The 18,292-nt window shown below is 36.8% G+C and overlaps 1 protein-coding gene across 1 annotated transcript in view; it reads right to left on the reverse strand.

Moving 5' to 3' along the window:
- The window catches only part of uggt2 (UDP-glucose glycoprotein glucosyltransferase 2), a 90,776-nt gene that overhangs the window by 19,086 nt on the left and 53,398 nt on the right, over positions 1 to 18,292 (reverse strand). Inside the window, exons 24-30 of the mRNA XM_088912646.1 lie at positions 14,239 to 14,369; positions 13,540 to 13,635; positions 10,970 to 11,072; positions 9,141 to 9,220; positions 8,314 to 8,503; positions 6,967 to 7,125; positions 4,793 to 4,878 (exon numbers count right to left, since the gene is read on the reverse strand). Coding sequence (XP_088768772.1) covers positions 4,793 to 4,878; positions 6,967 to 7,125; positions 8,314 to 8,503; positions 9,141 to 9,220; positions 10,970 to 11,072; positions 13,540 to 13,635; positions 14,239 to 14,369 — 845 coding nt within the window. The remainder of the gene's footprint in view (positions 1 to 4,792; positions 4,879 to 6,966; positions 7,126 to 8,313; positions 8,504 to 9,140; positions 9,221 to 10,969; positions 11,073 to 13,539; positions 13,636 to 14,238; positions 14,370 to 18,292) is intronic.

The raw sequence follows: 18,292 nt of genomic DNA on the forward strand, positions 1-18,292 counted from the left end.
AGGTTAAGAAGGCCTGTAGCAGCAGAACAGAGATTATGTGTTGGACTACACCCAAGCAATAACACCTTACAATAACCTGGAGTTATACTGTTCAGTCCCTGATACATAAGCAAGAGAACCTTACCAAGCTCACTCTTATCATCACATGGAGCCAATGTAATTTACACACAACATGGGAGATATGTGCTGAAGCATCACATACATAAAATGAAGTGGTCTGGGAGGTACCCTGTGTTTGAGTATTTTAAAATGGAAGTAAAGGGGTATTTGCAGACTATTTCGAAATGCAAAAATATGAAAGCGGTGCGGACATTATTTTTATTTAATTCATTTAATCTTTTTTCATAACTTGAATTTATGTAGTCGTATGTACCCCTGACGATATTTTTGTTTTGAATTGTTATATGTACTCTTGTTTGTATTGTAATTTTTGTTCTTTTGTTAAGCATAAATAAAAATGTAAAAAAAAAGATATGTGCTGAGGCAGATTTTTAATGAGTACTCTACCTGATATGCAGAATTCTCAACTAAACTAAATACTAAAGCCTATTTAGTACCACAGCAGAGACTCAAGTATGGTGTTACAGTAGAGTAATCTTGGTTAAATTGCAAGTATAAATATTTCAGCATCAGACAGGCAAAGCAATAGGATACTAAATGAGCAATGTTACACAGGAGGATGAAAGATACTTGTGATATTCCCAAAATGAACACAGTTAACACAGATTAACAGATGGTGAAATGCAACACTAAAGATTCCCACTCAGATTTTATTTTGCCATACCAGCAACAATGATGAAACAATGACAAAGCCCTCAGGATGGTTCTGTTGCAGCATGGTGGTCAGTGCTCCTGCCTCACAGTTCTCAGGTCCTGAATTTGTCTAATTGACCATTATGGGCCAAAAGACCCCCTTTCTTTTGCAGTTCATATTCTTACGTTAGGGCCTTAGCGCAGTATGTCCATTAACTGCTTCACAGACCATTTGTGTAAGGGTGGATTTTTTATGCCAGTTTCCATTTATGAAGACTGACCTTTAAAGTCAGTCATAAGTAATACTATATGCAACCACTGTTCAAAAGGCTTGTACACCTTCAAAAGTTACTAAACGTGGAGAATTAACCTTATCACAATGACAAATGTTTCTTTTCACCGGGCACAGTGCAGTATGTTTTAGACTGACAGGTATTAGAAGTTTTTTTTTGCTGTTGTTATTTAAGTTTTTTTTCCCCCACACACTAAAACCATTTGGCCAAAGCGTAAAAGCTTAGGATATCAATTTCTTTCCTACCTCAAGGGACGACTCATGTCTCATTCATCCCTGTCACACTAAGGCAGTAACAGTGAAGCCCACCGGACAGGCAGCTGTAGTGAGAAAGTTTTTTTTCTGTTTTTGATTTGCCCTATAACTAGAGAAGGCCAGTGCTAACCATATGAATAATGTCACTGCCAAAGTGAATAACGACACTGGCTTTTAGCTTTACCTGAAAGAGAGAACAGATAAATCTTGATGCCTGAGATGATCTTGGTAGAACTCAGTACTGCGCATCTTCAAACCCTGTTGTTAAGGTATAGCTTGAGGAAGACAGTTGCTGTAACAGCCTTGACCTTGCTAGATAAGAAGTAAAAGTTTTAAAAGGTTTATTTTGGTATGTTAATTGAATGATTCATGCTCACTGTCACGGCTTATTTAGTAATTTGTAAATAACACCTTAAAATTCATTCTCATCATTTCTATGTACAGTAAAACACTTTCATCTTCATAAGAAAGTTACCATTTTTAAATTAGCTGGACTGTACTGACAAGGTTGATCTGATTTGCCTGCTGTATTACATGTAAAGTGAGTCAAGGGATTGCCAGTGCAAGTCCTACTAAGTTCACCTCTCAGCTGGGTAACATGAGGAATGAATCCCTGGACATGGTGATCTGGATTTGTCTGATTTCACCTTGAATGATAGGGTTACTGATGAGACCAAGCAGGGACTGTCTGTGCTGACATTTTGCCCCATAGGTTAAAACACGCCTGACAAATCCCTTGATTAGACACAGTCTGCAATGAGATCAGGCAGCACAGCAAGAGATCCAAGAACAATCATCACAGCTAACCACCTAGTGCTGCCTCACCTTCCCTCTTCTATCTATCATTCTGCTCATTCCCTCTTCTGTGGTGGAAAAAGCTTGTAGGCACCAGGAGTGCTTCATTCCTGATCACCTTTCAGCACCTTCTCAAAACCCATCTTCTCTCACTGCACCTGTGACACTTACGCTCAGTCTCCCCTCACACCAGGAATTCCTCATCAGCACTCCACTGCTTCACACCTGCTACAGAAGCACCTCCAGTTTTTACTATGGATTCTAAAGAAACGATCATGGCTTGCTTTTCCTTTCACTTGTACACGCTTACCTTTTACATAATCTGTTCTTGTGTTTCTGCTACTGTATATCTTTACTCTGATGTTTCGTATTTCAGTAGGTTATATTCTAACATCAGTTTTACTATATTACTCTGATTAATTAGCTGTAATAATTAGTAACAGGCTGCCTGTGACATTGTAAAGATCCTTATTGAACGAAATATGGTTTGTAAATACCCGGGAAAAAGAATCACAACAACAACAACAACAACAACAACAACAACAACAACAACAACAATAATAATAATAATAATAATAATAATAATAATATGATGATGATGATGATACTTCTATAAAAACACTACAGTACCAGCACTCTGTCCAAAGGCCAGAGAAAAGAAAACAACACAGAAGAGAAATATGATGAGGGTTTCTGTCTGGAATGACTTAAATTATAAAGGAGGACCAATCTTCTGATTTTCAGCAAGCAGATTATAAGCTCTGCAAAATAGTACATCTAAAGAGCCAGTACAGGTTTAATTTCCTCAGCAGATTCAAGATGTGTGTACAGTGCTCACGTTTTACCGTATGTACAGTGTTTTTACCAGATAAAGACTAATGCTTTTCGGACAATATTTTATTGATAAGCCCATGTCCACTGTGGTTAGAAAAGCACTCACAGCAATGCTATGAAAATGTTGTTGTATTAATTTTGACTGAATATTTGACTGACATTCTGTTTTCCCTTCTGTGTCATTACACAACGCTGGAAATGCAGAAAACCTCCTACTCATGCGCAGACCTTGAGAATGGCACAATGATCACTGTTTTTGTTCTTGAATTCCGTTACCATAGAGATTTTGCGCTTTCGTCTGGTAGGTGACACCTGCATTAGTATTGAGCAACTTTCAATGACATCGTTCCCCCCACTGGCTATGTTCACATCATAGCAGAAAGAAACTCAATATCCCTATAAAAGTGTGGAGCGGTTGCCACAAAGATTCTAAAGATCCACCTCCGATAAAAGCTGCAAGACATGTATTTGTTAACTTTCATTTCTTTTTCCTTTTGAAAATGTTGACATATGCCAAGGGCATCATTTTTGACATGATTCAAAAAGTTCATAACCATACACAGACTGAACCCCATTGTTGTTGCAGGTATTCACAGACCATGTCTTATATTTTCTTAGTGTGTACTGCAAACCTAGGCCACAGTACACATACTCTTACATTGGAAAAATCACTTGCTGTAGCTTTCATTACTGTACACAATGGCATCTCCCAAACACAGGATGAGATGACTTACTCATTTATATATTTTAATTACTGTATTTACAAACTGCAAGAAAAGTGAAGAAACATGCCCTTTTGTTACTACACCTACTGTATATAACCCGAATAAAAAACAAATAAGTAAGGTGACAGTTCTCACTAGTACTACAGTGCATACCTGACATTAGCCATATTTACATGAAAACATTTGTCAGATGGCCACCATTATGAACTTAATACGTAACTTTATACATAATATGATCAGCAATTAAAAATTCTAGTCATGTAATTACATCCAACTAAGAACATTTGAAGGACCACTGTTTATATGATCAAATTTAAAAAAAGTATTCATTTTTATAAATACACGTAAAAATGTGCATGGCTTCAGGAAACTACTTGTGGAAGGGATCTGCGTGTTAATGTTTATTCGTATATGTGTTATTCTTCATCAAGACAAAATGGTAAGACAATAAAAAAGATAAATACATGCTTGGGTAATTTCAGAAAAGGTATCCTTGGATTGAAACTTCATGTTAAGCTTGAGCTTTACAACAGACTAGTAAGATCTTTATTGCATTCTATTTTGGTTACTATACCACAAAAAGTATTAAAAAGAGCTGAAAGCAGAACGTGTGATACTATAAACAGCCATGCCCTGTCTAATGAATCAAAAAAGTGTCCACAAAAGTTGTAGATCACATGAATGAAAAGGTACTGTGACTATCATCTTCTCTTTGCAGCAGATGGTATTATCCATGGAGAGAGGAGGCACCTCAGGATTTGATTGATGAAGTAATGGTCATTTTTTATTCAGATGTATAAATCTTACCAGGGCAGCAGATATATATTTAATCCCTTTCTCTTTATTGTTTAAAGCTTTTTTGGAGGGAATACCAAAGCATCCATATGACTGGTAATCAACTCCGCGAGGAATTCTGCTGACATTTCTTGTTTCTGCCTTATTTTTTGCCCTTAAAGAAAACTTTAACCTTCCAATCTAATAAGCATGCAAGACTGTTGACAGTACTCCAAGCAGCTCCTGAATTACAGGGTGACCATGTAATTCTCAAAACACAGATGTTACAAAAACAACTTTATCACACTGACATTTCATTATACCAATAATACAAACTTGGAATCAACAAAATGATTATACTCACGCAAGTATTTGATAGATGTCTTCTGACCTGCCTTTACGTAACCTCAAGGTCCAGGCACCTGGGTTGGCTTTCAGCTGAAAGTATCCCTGTTAAAAATAAATCACAACTCTTTCATTTGTTGTCACTCAGATGATGCCATAGACCCACTCAGAAGAAACTGGATTAAATGTAAAGTATAAATTTTGACAACACCATATACCATAGGGTTGCTGACTCTTCTAGATTGCACTGGAGTCCACTGAAAAGACAAGTACTTTCCAACACTACCTTGCACACACATCACAACCAGCCAGTGTCAGGATCCCTAGCACTTTTTATAAGATGATGCGCTTTACTGATCTATCATTCTCTTAACACCACGGAACCCAAGAAAAGAACTGGCCTGATTGACCAATATAGCTCAGATTTGGAACTACTACAGCCATATTTTACAGTACCCCAATACCACCACCAGAGTGATTAGACTGAAATAAATACTGTCAAGCTATCAGTGTTTTCTGTATATCATGACAAGGTTTCCCAATGTTAGTGTCATGTTATTGTCATAAACATTCAAATCTCAGGGTCATAGTAGATTTTCACCACTAATTTCCACCAATGCTTAGCAAAGTGAACACCATATACTATCTTAACTATAATGAGCAAAATACAAATTAAAAGTCATGACTTAAAGTTTAAACTTAAACCAGTAAGTCATGACTTACTGGTTTCAGAACCAATTGCAAATCTCAAGGCAATGATAGGTGGGTTTCTGGTGAGGGACTTAGGAATTGTGACAAAACGTTTGGTGCAACAGTGATTTATTTTAAATTGAATAAGTAACTGGTACGTATACAGGACACAATAACACACAGGGAAAAGGAACTTGAGCAGTGCCGAAGGAAAGAAAATAACTAACAAAATGGAGCGGGCTAATAAAGTGAGGGAAAGCTGACCTAGCTATCAAAACAAAACCCAAAACACCCGGTCTTTGGCTACTTCTAACACCCTGGCTAACCTTCACTAACTACCCAAAAACATACAAGACAAAAGGCACTTACCCATCCTAAACTAGTGTTTCTAAACACAAAGACCAACTACATGTGCACAAATGTACCCGACAACCTTAACTAACCCTTTACACAAAAGTTTACACAAATACACAATTGAACTACGAATACAAATAAGGGAAAACAAGAGTAGACAGAAGGAATAGGGTACAAAAGAGCACAGAGGTTGATATAACATGTTTGGGCAAGGTAATGGCGAAATAAAGGATAATACAAACAAACGAAAGTACAAGGAGATGACGAACACAAACCAACAAAGCCGAAGCTATACAGAAACACACACACAAAACGAAACAAACAAAAACGAAGAGAAGCAAAGCTGAAGCTGAGCCGAGCAAAACTGAAGTTGAGCGAAAGGCCCCTTCATTTGGAAAACCTCGAAGTTAAATACTGAAGAAGTTCATTTCTGATTGGTTGAGAAGCTGATTGATGATGATGTAATACGGAAACAATGGTGTAATGATGGACCAATGGGGGGGGGGGGGGGGGTAGCTGAATACAGCTGAAACAACAACATACGGACACACACGGGGACGTAACAGTCCATGTTAGTTGCTTAGTTTCCAGTAATAAGATGATTTAGCTTTAATAAATGTCAGTATATCAAATAAAAAATAAAAAAACTGTGAGGATTTTCACTCTGTCTCTTCAGAGAGCATGATTTTAACAAGGTCTTATTCTATTTAGATACTTCTTGTTTCGTCCCACACAACCCCTGCCTGTGAACACTGACACCTGATCGAATGACAGCATTCGAAAGCTCTTCCAAATAACTAAAATAAAAAGAAACTAAGTGAGTGCATGGACATAGAATTATTTATTACTAATAAGGTATTGAAAATTCTTACTGATGCCATGCGAACTACAGTATGAAATGCAGTCAAATGGCTTTCTGTTCTTTTTAGAGTGGGTAAAGGATCTCTTATTTGCATGGTTGTTCCTTTCTCGTTTCTCAAGGCCTCCTTTTGTACTGTTTTGAAGTACAATATGCTTATAACAAAGCAGGAAGATTTCTGTCTTAATAAAAATGTCATAGGGTATGTTTGGGTTTTCCTGACAGGTAAAAGCTTCTATATGTCTGCATGGCACTTAACACAAGACAAGCTTATAGAAAGAAAAACATACCAGATTAGCCATTACTATGGTGTCTTGCATAAGAAGGTCAGTCTTCGTCCCCAGAGTGAACTGCAAACCTCGTGGGGGCTGTCCAGTAGTGATATCAAAGCAGTGCCCTTCCAGCAGCAGGTACTCCAGTTCATATTCTGCTGTTACAAATCCATTTATCTGGCGAAACAGTAAGATACAATGAACATCAAAGAAAATGCATAAAAATATTTATACATTTATGTTTATTTATTAAATGTTTAGCCATCATTTTGATTAATTTACTGATCATGACTGAAAATTTGAATTTTGTGTACTGCTGCTTAAATACCCTACATTTGTGTGAGAGCTGATTGGACACAGGTGAGCAAAACATGGAAGACAAATACAGAAAGTTACCATTATGCTTCATGAATCAAGAGAACACCTTAATGCCATCAGTATGCTGCAGGCCATATTAAGTCAGTATAGTCATGTGCTCTCTGTGTGTTTACAGCCAGAAATATACAACCTGGCAAGACGCAATGGCCAAGCCTCATCTGTCAATGACAGACCATGATCTGGGAGACTTGCTACAATCTAATCATCAGACTTGTCATCAGACCATTTGTGGGATGAGCTATGATGACATGCGGCTCCTAGAGCTCCACGAGAAGAATAGGACAGAATTTTACAGCACTGTACAACCTGATACAAAGCATCCATCATAAATGTTGAGCTTTAATTGCTTACTATGGTGTCCACACACGCTTATAGACTCCGGGTTGTTTAATCATGATGATGACAAATGATAACCAACATAATTATGTTACCTAAGGTATATTTCTAAGGCTCTTATCCAAAACACAGTCACAGGGGAGCCGGAGCCTATCCCAGCAGGCAACAGGTGCAAGGCAGAATACACCCTGGAAAAGGCACCAGTCCATAGCCGGGCACACACACACAAACATGTACACATTGACACAGGGGCCTATTAGGCCTTTAACCTACCAGTACGTCTTTGGATTGTGGGAAGAAACCAGAGAACCTGGAGGAAACCCATATAACCTCCATGCAACTGAACCCTAGTAACTGAACCCAGGGCCTCAGCTCTGTGAGAAAGCAATACTAACCACTGTGCCACTGCTGAGACAGTATGAATAAGAAATATTTATGCATTGAGTATCAGGAAAGGTACAGTCCAGGTCTGAACTTGTGAATTTACAGTAGTAAAAGTCTTGGCTGATCTTGGCTCATGCTGTTCCAGTTTGCAATAGCTGTACATCCATAATTTGCACAATTCACACAAAAATATGACTGTATACATATAAGCCAGTTTTCCAAGGCCATGACACAATGTTGTTTTAATTTGGCTTTTTTTTATCATACCTCCTGTAGGTGAATGTTATCCAGGTCATAGAAGCTTCGTACGGACTCCACCAGCCAGCTCTCAGGTGTTATCATGTTCAATGTGAAAAGAGGAGATTCTGGCATCTCCACAAATTTAGCCACTGGGCCAGGAGACAGGGAGTTATTAGCTAGAAAAGATACGTCAGGCTCCAGTACAAAACGGTAGAAGCTGGAAAATAAAGTGAGAGGAATTATTAGATAATAGTGGATCTATTGTGAAAGTCAGAAGCTAGTAGCTAGATACCTTTCTTTTTTTATGTTCATGAGATCAAAGGATGGACATTTTATATTTAGTGATCCATATTTTTTTCTACCCAGTGATTGCGCTATGATGATGAACATGGGAAATGAAAACCACTTACTAAATATTTAAGGCTCTTAACTACAGTATATACAAAAAGACCTGATACCCCTGAATTTCTATAGCCTGGCATTGAAAGTGTAAAGCATACAGTATAAACTGCCATATCTGTAAGTAATAGAATAGCACTGAATGGGCTCTGTTACATACAGTATATATAATATACTATTATTATATTATATTATTATAAAATATAATAATTGTTACAAACATTTAGTGCCCCTCTGACCTTTGGTTCTCTCACCCAATCTGGCTAAAAGCAGGTTCTAGCAAACAATGTATAAAAGAGCCCCACAACAATAAAAAGTTAATATACAGCTAGCAAGCATTTTTACTACAAGTTATTGGTTTTTGTTCAGTCAAAGCAGAGACTTGTGTAAAAATATCTCTGACCCCTGGGTGTCCGCACACATAAACAGGAGTTTAATTATATTTCACTGCTTACCCCTTCAGAGGCATCTCTGAAAGCTTAGACTTGCAGTTCATAAATACCTGCAGCTTCATATTGATCACTTGACTGAGCACCTAGAGAAACATGGAGAAAGCAATACAGTTATTTCACTGAAAATAAAATAAATTAGTTTCTTTAAGAGTAACCTTTCTAGATGCAATAATGATCATTTCCTATTGTGTCTAGACCATATTCCTCTACTAAAACCAAAGCAAATGGTACTTAAAACAGAGAGAGATAAAATATTTCCTTAAATCTTATTGTTGTAAATCCTTTTAATTCTTGCAGAATTTACTAGTACAGTATTTTTTGTTCCCATATAAATGCCATTACCAATAATATGAAAGGCAAGAGACTCATACACTGTAAGGACACACATATGTATTTTGCCAGTCTAAATCTCATGTTTTCTTAAGCTACCGGTTTTGGTAGCTCACAGAGTTTGCCAGTAATGAAGAAAATGGGTGTAATATGTTGCTGCTGTAGATAATAAAGCAGTAACAGCTTTTTGCTAAATAAACCCAGCAGCAGGCAGAGAAACAACTGTAAACAGACCAACAGCAGCGTGAGAAGACAGCAAGGTGCTTTAGTAGCTGGCAGTGGAGATAGACAGGTACAATGAAGGTAAACACAGGCAAGCATGGTCCAGGCAAACACAGTCCAGAGCCGTGAATGGGGACAAGCAAATGTTAAAACCAAGGGACATAGTGCAAGCTCCAGAGGAGAACTGAGAGAAAGAAGTCAAGGGCCCAGGATCCAGGAAGCAAACACAGAGAGAACTTGGGAACTCAGGGTGAAGCTAGAGATGTAGTGAACTCAATGACAGTGTTCCCAAGTACTGCCAGATCACAGCTTATGTAGTCCTGAACTACCTGAGGTGGGCATGGTGAATAATTGCCTCCAGGTGGTACAAGACATCTGTTGAATTAATTACCATGGACACTGGAGTTGAATGGCAGGTGAGTGTCAGTGTGACATGGCTACTGTGTAAATACTAGCTTGCCCTGCTGCTCATGCTCAGTGATTTCCCATTGCCATGCATGTTACCTCATCATCAAAGTGAATTCCATTTGCTTGCAATTAGACTCAAAACTGTTTAGTTTGCATGCTGGCAAATAAGAAATGTTTACAGGTCTTTTTATGCACCAACACCCATTTGAAAAGGCAAAATAATGAACTAGAATACTATGGATTCTATTGCATGATATGAACACTATATGTCAGTGCCAAACTTTACATCTAATCTGAGCTAACTGATGAGTGATTAGGGGGATTCCGAAATCAGATTCATTTACAGGGGGCTGCACTTAATGTCTATGGTATTCACTGATCACAGTCCAGTATTTCATGCATGAAAACCTCAATGCCACTAACACAGAACATACAGGCAGTGTGTTGTGCTTCTTGACCAAGTAGAGGAGCCAAATGTAATGATCTTGAAGCACTTAATAACAGAATATGCCCTATTCTTCTAAACAGGCAAGAGCTTAAAGACTAAAATAAGTAGATCAAAAGCACTGACAGAGCTTGGAAAAGAACCTATAACTTAACCAACTATCAAAACAATAGACAGCATTTAGAGTATCTGTTCTGAAAAAGTAGGCAACACACAACTACTAATTATTTTTTTCAGTGCATTAAGCTTACAGCCTCTTTAGTGAACTGATCTTTTCAGTGTTTGACAGTGTCATTTGGGGAAAAAAACTCCTGAAAGGTGAATTCTCTTTATAAAGCAGGTGGGATAATTCATTTGGATTTAACTGCAAGAGAATCACACCTCAACAGATGCTATATCAAACAACAATACTAAGATCTCTTCTTACAATTAACAGAGATGACATCTTCTGCGCCTCCCTGCTCACTGGGTCGACAATGGCCACAACATGATAGAACACTTCATCTTCTCTGGGGGGTATCTGAACTACACTGAAAAAACAAAGGAAAAACAGAATTTCAATAGATTCACACATGTGTGCCTTACAGTCAGCTGTTTACAATAAATACTGCAATAAACTGGGTGAAATTGTGGAAAGAGTATAATTAGCTCTTTCTTGTGGGTTATTTTTACAACTCAGTAAAGAGAGAAAAATAGTTTGCAGGTAGAGTTTTAGGTGGACATTTTTCACATATGCACTAGTTTGAAGAGCTAGTGGCACTGAAGTGCAAAAGACAAGCAAATTAAAAAAAAATAAAGAGAAATAAGAACGAACTGTATCTGGTTAAATAACTCTAGCAACATATTCTCAATTCTTAAGATGCTCCTGGGCAGGTTAATTTAAACTTGACCTGACTTTGAGGTTAAGAGCTTGACTCACAGACCAATCAGTTCCCTGCAAAAAATGTCACCTTTCTCCAAGGGATCCAGCTATGCTGACAGTTTAGTTTGCTGATAATTTTTATTTGAAAGATACCGTTTCAGCAGACAGCATATACTTCACACTGATGGTCTGTTAAGCCCATACATTTAAGCCCATTAATTGTTAATACTGCTCATCACAGCTAAGCATTAAACGAATTCCAATTCTGTTCATAGAACTGTGATTCCCTGTGACTGGTGTATTTTTTTTACTGTGTTGGCAATTTCAAGCAATTTAGTAAAATGACAGTATGTCGTACAATATAGTGGTCTTAGTACCAAAACAGTTTTTTTGTATAATGTAATGTAACATTATCCAATTTAATTCTACCCACTGTAAATGAAGCTTGTGTTCCCTGAAGCTATGCACCCTGACCTAAACTTTTCTTGCAGCATTTCCTAATATAAAAGGTTCTCCAGAAGGCCAATCGAGGCTGATTCTGATTTTTTTTAATAGGAAATCAGCACAGCATCAATGTCGAGTTAAAGAATAAAACATAGACTTTTTTTTTTACCTGGCTTAAGACTTTCTGCAACTTGGGGGTAGGGGAAGCCTCACCTACTGTATACTACTTCAAACCTACTGATTCACACAACAAAAATGTTGGAAAAAAAGACAATATCCCAATAAAGGAATACATTCTTTATTGGTTTATGATGATGATTCCTTCTTCTCCAGTCATACACAGCTGTGCTTCTTCTTGTTTGGTGAATATTAGGGAACTTTTTCCTTCAGAGGATTGCACTACACTGTATAGTACCGTACCACTGTGGATGACATTTATGTATTTTGTCCTAGCCCTCTGCCAAGTCCTCCCCGTTATGGTCCAACTATTGTAAATGCATATATAACTGCTGCATGAAAATGATAGTCAATTCTTTGCCAGGTGTCTTCTCTGGCTTTTGCAGAGGCTACAGTACAACTCCTTGCCATTACAGAAAATTTTAATGTCTAGAGAAAAAATAGAGGATAAAATAGACAATCTCAAAAATAGTCATAATTCATGGTCAATGAATTAAGATGTATGTTCTTTTGCTGTGGTTTAATTGACATGAATGAAAGTTTCAATGCTCGACCCTCGTTGTCTACTTAAGTGCAGCATGAACTTACGTCAGACTGTTTAAACCAGATAAATTAAACCTGAGTTTGTTTTCTTGAAATGGAATTAACATTAACTCAATTATCGAGTTAAGTCTATCTAGATATAACTTGAGAAAATCCTGAATTATCCTGCCTCAAGAAAAAATTAGGTGAGTTTCCCCTTTCTGTAGATGGGTATTAGAAAAAAAATCAAAGCAGCAGCCTACACTTTCGAGTCTTATAAATTTCTGTTATGCATATGCAGGTTACTCCTTACATCACCTTATATCACCGTCAAAACCATACCAACCTAATTCCGACATTTGTATTTGCATATTTGCTTTGCATGCTCTCTTTTAGTTTTCACACCTTTGCTTTTTAGAATATGTGTACATTGTTTTATAAGTTTATGAGTCTTCACCTTTAAATTCACATTTGTTGATTGCACATACTGTACACTCTTTTCAGCTAGCATGCTGACTCTTTTTAGATTGTAAATTTGAAGGTCCACATTTTTTTAGCTTGTGTCACCCCTTTTCAGTTTGCAGCACCTCTTTTTTATTTGCAATTCATCTTTTTTTTATTTGCTTGTCTTTTGCACTTCAGGGCCACTGTAGTTACATCCTATAAATTAACTCAATTTTTCCAGACTCCAATGATTAGAAATATATTAGCCACCCTCTGCATTTCTCAATACATTTAAAAAAAGGTTATTAGCATAACGTGAAAAATGAAGGGCGTCACTGGGATGCAGTGGTTTGCATTGCAGCCTTTCAGCTCTGTGGCCCTGAGTTCAATTCATGGGGTACTTTTTTCTGCATGTAGTTTGTATTTTCTCCATGTGTCCGCTTGGGTGATGGCCCTCTGATGGACTGGACTGTGTAGCTCAGAGAACAAAGCTGTACAACAGAAATGGGATTCTGTAGGTTTGCGACATCTGTAATAATCTGACTTACCTCAGTTCATCTTTAATAAACCGGATATCTTTCCTGGATTCTCCCTTGTGAGCTGAAGTCAGAAGAGCATCAACTTTCATAACTAAATCACTTGCCCTGCACAGAAAAAAAAGAGTGATTACCAAACTGTGTACTTGAACTGAATGCACTTACATACGTATTATTTGATGTGTTAAGTAACTGAAACAAATATACACACACAGAAAAAATTAAAGCATATAATGCAAATGTATACACTTCTCAAACTATTCTTATTTTGTCTAATACAATGTCCTAATTGTATTAGAGAAAATAACATTTGTCTAAACATTGCCAAGATTTTTTTTACAGAAAAATCAATTTTGAGATACAAATAGTGTATACAGAAATTAAATTTATTAAGCAGAATTGAAAATGTTTTAAACTGAATATTTAAAAACACAAAAAGTGCAGTTTCAAAAACATTAAATACGTACAATATTGCCTACAAACCACAGGCATTCCGGAGTTAAAATTCCAAGACCAGCATGTATAACCGACCGAAAAAACATACATACTATAAAAAAATCTAAAGATATTTTAGAAATTTGAAGATCTCCCTGTATAGTTGGATTAAGTACAGGATATTGATTACATATTATTTTGTAATAATACTTGGGATTTAATGGATGGGGAAGTACCAGTCATTTCTCAGAAAATTAAGTAAAAACATCAACATACTGTTTCCCTTTCCAATTCATCTGCTTGATTTTTACTTTGACTTTCTCTGCTGATGTGCTCAGTGTTATCTTTTCTAGCAACTGAAAATCTTCCGGATGCAATTCTTCTTTCTCTTCAAATGGTCCCAGGACCTAGCGAGAAACCAGGCATTAGACCAAAATTACTCATCGCAAACAGGAAGTTTCACAAAATTTCCATCACAAGAAAAATCTTATTATGGCTCTATAAAAATTGTACTTCACAGTTTATACTGAAAATTATCAAGCATGTAAGTTTTTGAAGAACATTTCTAAAACAAACAAGTGTTTGTTTCTCTCTCAAACGTCATGTATTAACAGGTACAATCTCTTTCAAAAGCAGACAATTCTATTAGAGGTAATTTTGTTGTAACATGACTCCTTGTGTATGGCCATAATAGGTGTGCAATACAATTAAAATACTTTAAATTGATTCTACTTTCCTTGTTCTTGCCCTTAGGTTCTTGTAAATGATCGATAGTATTTACAAGCTATTATTATAACGGTCATAATTTAAAATAAGTTGCAAAATATACCCTTTCAAAGGGTTTACAATAAAATAACATAAGGAATCACAACAGGAATCATTTGTTTCCTATAACTAAAGATCCAAGTATCTCACCCTACTGTTTCTTGAAAGAAACCAGGATATTGGCTTCAACAACATGGCTGAGAAGCTTGTTCTATATTCCCACAGTACTTAATCTAAAGAAAAAGGGTTTCACATACAGTAGTTTACAATAAAAACATACAATTCCTAGTTTACACTAAGTACTTAATCAAAACCCTTCTGATATCACCTACAGTGGTGTGAAAAAGTGTTTGCCCCCTTCCTGATTTCTTATTTTTTTGCATGTTTGTCACACTGAAATGTTTCAGATCATCAAACAAATTGAAATATTAGACAAAGATAACACAAGTAAACACAAAATGCAGTTTTTAAATGAAGGTTTTTATTATTAAGGGAAAAAAAAATCCAAACCTACATGGCCCTGTGTGAAAAAGTGATTGCCCCCTAAACCTAATAACTGGTTGGGCCACCCTTAGCAGCAACAACTGCAATCAAGCGTTTGCGATAACTGGCAATGAGTCTTTTACAGCGCTGTGGAGGAATTTTGGCCCACTCATCTTTGCAGAATTGTTGTAATTCAGCCACATTGGAGGGTTTTCGAGCCTTAACCGCTTTTTTAAGGTCATGCCACAACATCTCAATCGAATTCAGGTCAGGACTTTGACTAGGCCACTCCAAAGTCTTCATTTTGTTTTTCTTAAGCCATTCAGAGGTGGACTTGCTGGTAAGTTTTGGATCATTGTCCTGCTGCAGAACCCAAGTGCGCTTCAGCTTGAGGTCACGAACTGATGGCCGGACATTCTCCTTCAGGATTTTTTGGTAGACAGCAGAATTCATGGTTCCATTTACCACAGCAAGTCTTCCAGGTCCTGAAGCAGCAAAACAGCCCCAGACCATCACACTACCACCACCATATTTTACTGTTGGTATGATGTTCCTTTTCTGAAATGCTGTGTTACTTTTACGCCAGATGTAATGGGACACACACCTTCCAAAAAGTTCAACTTTTGTCTCGTCAGTCTACAGAGTATTTTCCCAAAAGTCTTGGGGATCATCAAGATGTTTTCTGGCAAAACTGAGACGAGCCTTTATGTTCTTTTTGCTCAGCGGTGGTTTTCGTCTTGGAACTCTGCCATGCAGGCCATTTTTGCCCAGTCTCTTTCTTATGGTGGAGTCATGAACACTGACCTTAACTGAGGCAAGTGAAGCCTGCAGTTCTTTGGATGTTGTTGTGGGTTTTTTTCTGACCTCTTGGATGAGTCGTCGCTGCGCTCTTGGGGTAATTTTGGTCGGCCGGCCACTCCTGGGAAGGTTCACCACTGTTCCATGTTTTCGCCATTTGTGGATAATGGCTCTCACTGTGGTTCGCTGGAGTCCCAAAGCTTTAGAAATGGCTTTATAACCTTTTCCAGACTGATAAATCTCAATTACTCTGTTTCTCATTCGTTCCTGAATTTCTTTGGATTGCAGCATGATGTCTAGCTTTTGAGGATCTTTTGGTCTACTTCACTTTGTCAGGCAGGTCCTATTTAAGTGATTTCTTGATTGATTGTGGCAGTAATCAGGCCTGGGTGTGGCTAGAGAAATTGAACTCAGCTTTCCAAAGATGTGATAAACCACAGTTGATTTATGTTTTAACAGGGGGGGCAATCACTTTTTCACACAGGGCCATGTAGGTTTGGATTTTTTTTCCCCTTAATAATAAAAACCTTCATTTAAAAACTGCATTTTGTGTTTACTTGTGTTATCTTTGTCTAATATTTCAATTTGTTTGATGATCTGAAACATTTCAGTGTGACAAACATGCAAAAAAATAAGAAATCAGGAAGGGGGCAAACACTTTTTCACACCACTGTATATACCATATCGAATGCTCTCATTCATTACTGCTATTGCAAGTTCAAATTATTCTAACAAGTTAAGACCTACCTCTTCTGAATTGTTTTCTGACAACTCCCTACCATAGTAGTAGATTAGTTCAGATGACCATTTTTTTATAAACTTAAAAGTAACAGAATACTGACTAGTAATTAATAAGTGGTTCAGTTTTGTCAGTGTGTTTATGGATAACAGCTGAATTTTCCCAGACAAATATATGACCTGTCTTGAGTGACCACGGTTAAGTTTTGTTAAGAGTTAGTTTGTTAATCTCTTGCTTACTAAAATGCAACTGGCAGAATACCAACAGGATTTGGCCAATATAAGTGTTTCTTATACCTCTAACATCTCTGTCTCATCTATGAGAATACCATTTAATACAGAACTTCAAAACTGTCTGCTGCATGTTGTCAATTTCTTGCTTCATATACACCTGAAATAAATATTAATTTAATCCATGAGCCATATCCCATTCCTCATCTAAATTTTCCCATTATCTCTTAGGCAATTCATTCTTTATTGTTCTGTTGCTGTCAAAATACTGAAAAAATATTTTAGCTTTTATTAAAATGTATTAATAGTCAAGTGATTCAAGTAACATTGTTTTGTCAACTTTTCTAATATCCTTTTGGCAAATGTAAATCATTGTACTTAATTTTGTTTAACTGCAACATGACATGCTGTTATTTTTTATTGATATTATAAGGGGCTTTCTATTTATTATATATTTTAATTGCTTTATTAATTAATTTGGGCCCCTATTTTCCAGCCCTTGATTTATTTACTCTGTGGATGAATCAGTTCTGTGCTTCAAGAACATTCTCTACTGTTCCCATATGTAGCGATTACACGTTTCCATAGCTATTCCACTTTTTTTTCTCTGAAATTGTTTCATTCTATTATCTAAATACCTGCAATTACAAACTTCCGTTTTGGACACTCCCCCTACAGCTTCAAAGTGTAACTAAAAAATTGTTATAAATTACAAATTCTATGGTTTTATCACCTGTTTTCATTACTTAATAACTGAATGTAAACTTAAAAAGCCTAGACCAATACAGACATTCCCTCTTTGAAGTATGTTGACAGACTAAGAAACCAGTCATTAGCTGCATCTAATGTCTTCTGCTGCTGCAAGAATATCAAAATTGTATATCATAAAATATTTTGCTTTACATACACATCCTTGATTTAACTGAAATATACATACTAAATATCTGTTGTCCACAGCACATTCCTAAATCTTTTGGAGAACTATGTTCTTTCAATTTTAACCCAACCCATTCAGATTCTGAGACTACTAATCCTTTTAGATTAGTCTTGTGCCTGAAGTCTGCGTTCAATGTTTAGTAATACACCCTCCAGCTCTTCCATGTCTTTCCAGATTACTGGGTACTCACCATTGGTATTTTGCTGCATTTCCAATTACATAATTATCCCATCTGATCCACTAGTTCCATGTTCTTGCATTGTGTTCCTAATACTCCTGGCATTTAGGAATGAGCACCTAACTACCTAGTCCCATTATTTTTAAATTTTACCTTTGTTTCTCTTTATATCTTTACCACATTGCTCCTTTGTAAAAATT

The sequence above is a fragment of the Atractosteus spatula genome, chromosome 4, assembly GCF_055471065.1.
Source record: "Atractosteus spatula isolate fAtrSpa1 chromosome 4, fAtrSpa1.hap1, whole genome shotgun sequence".
NCBI classification, from domain to species: domain Eukaryota; kingdom Metazoa; phylum Chordata; class Actinopteri; order Semionotiformes; family Lepisosteidae; genus Atractosteus; species Atractosteus spatula.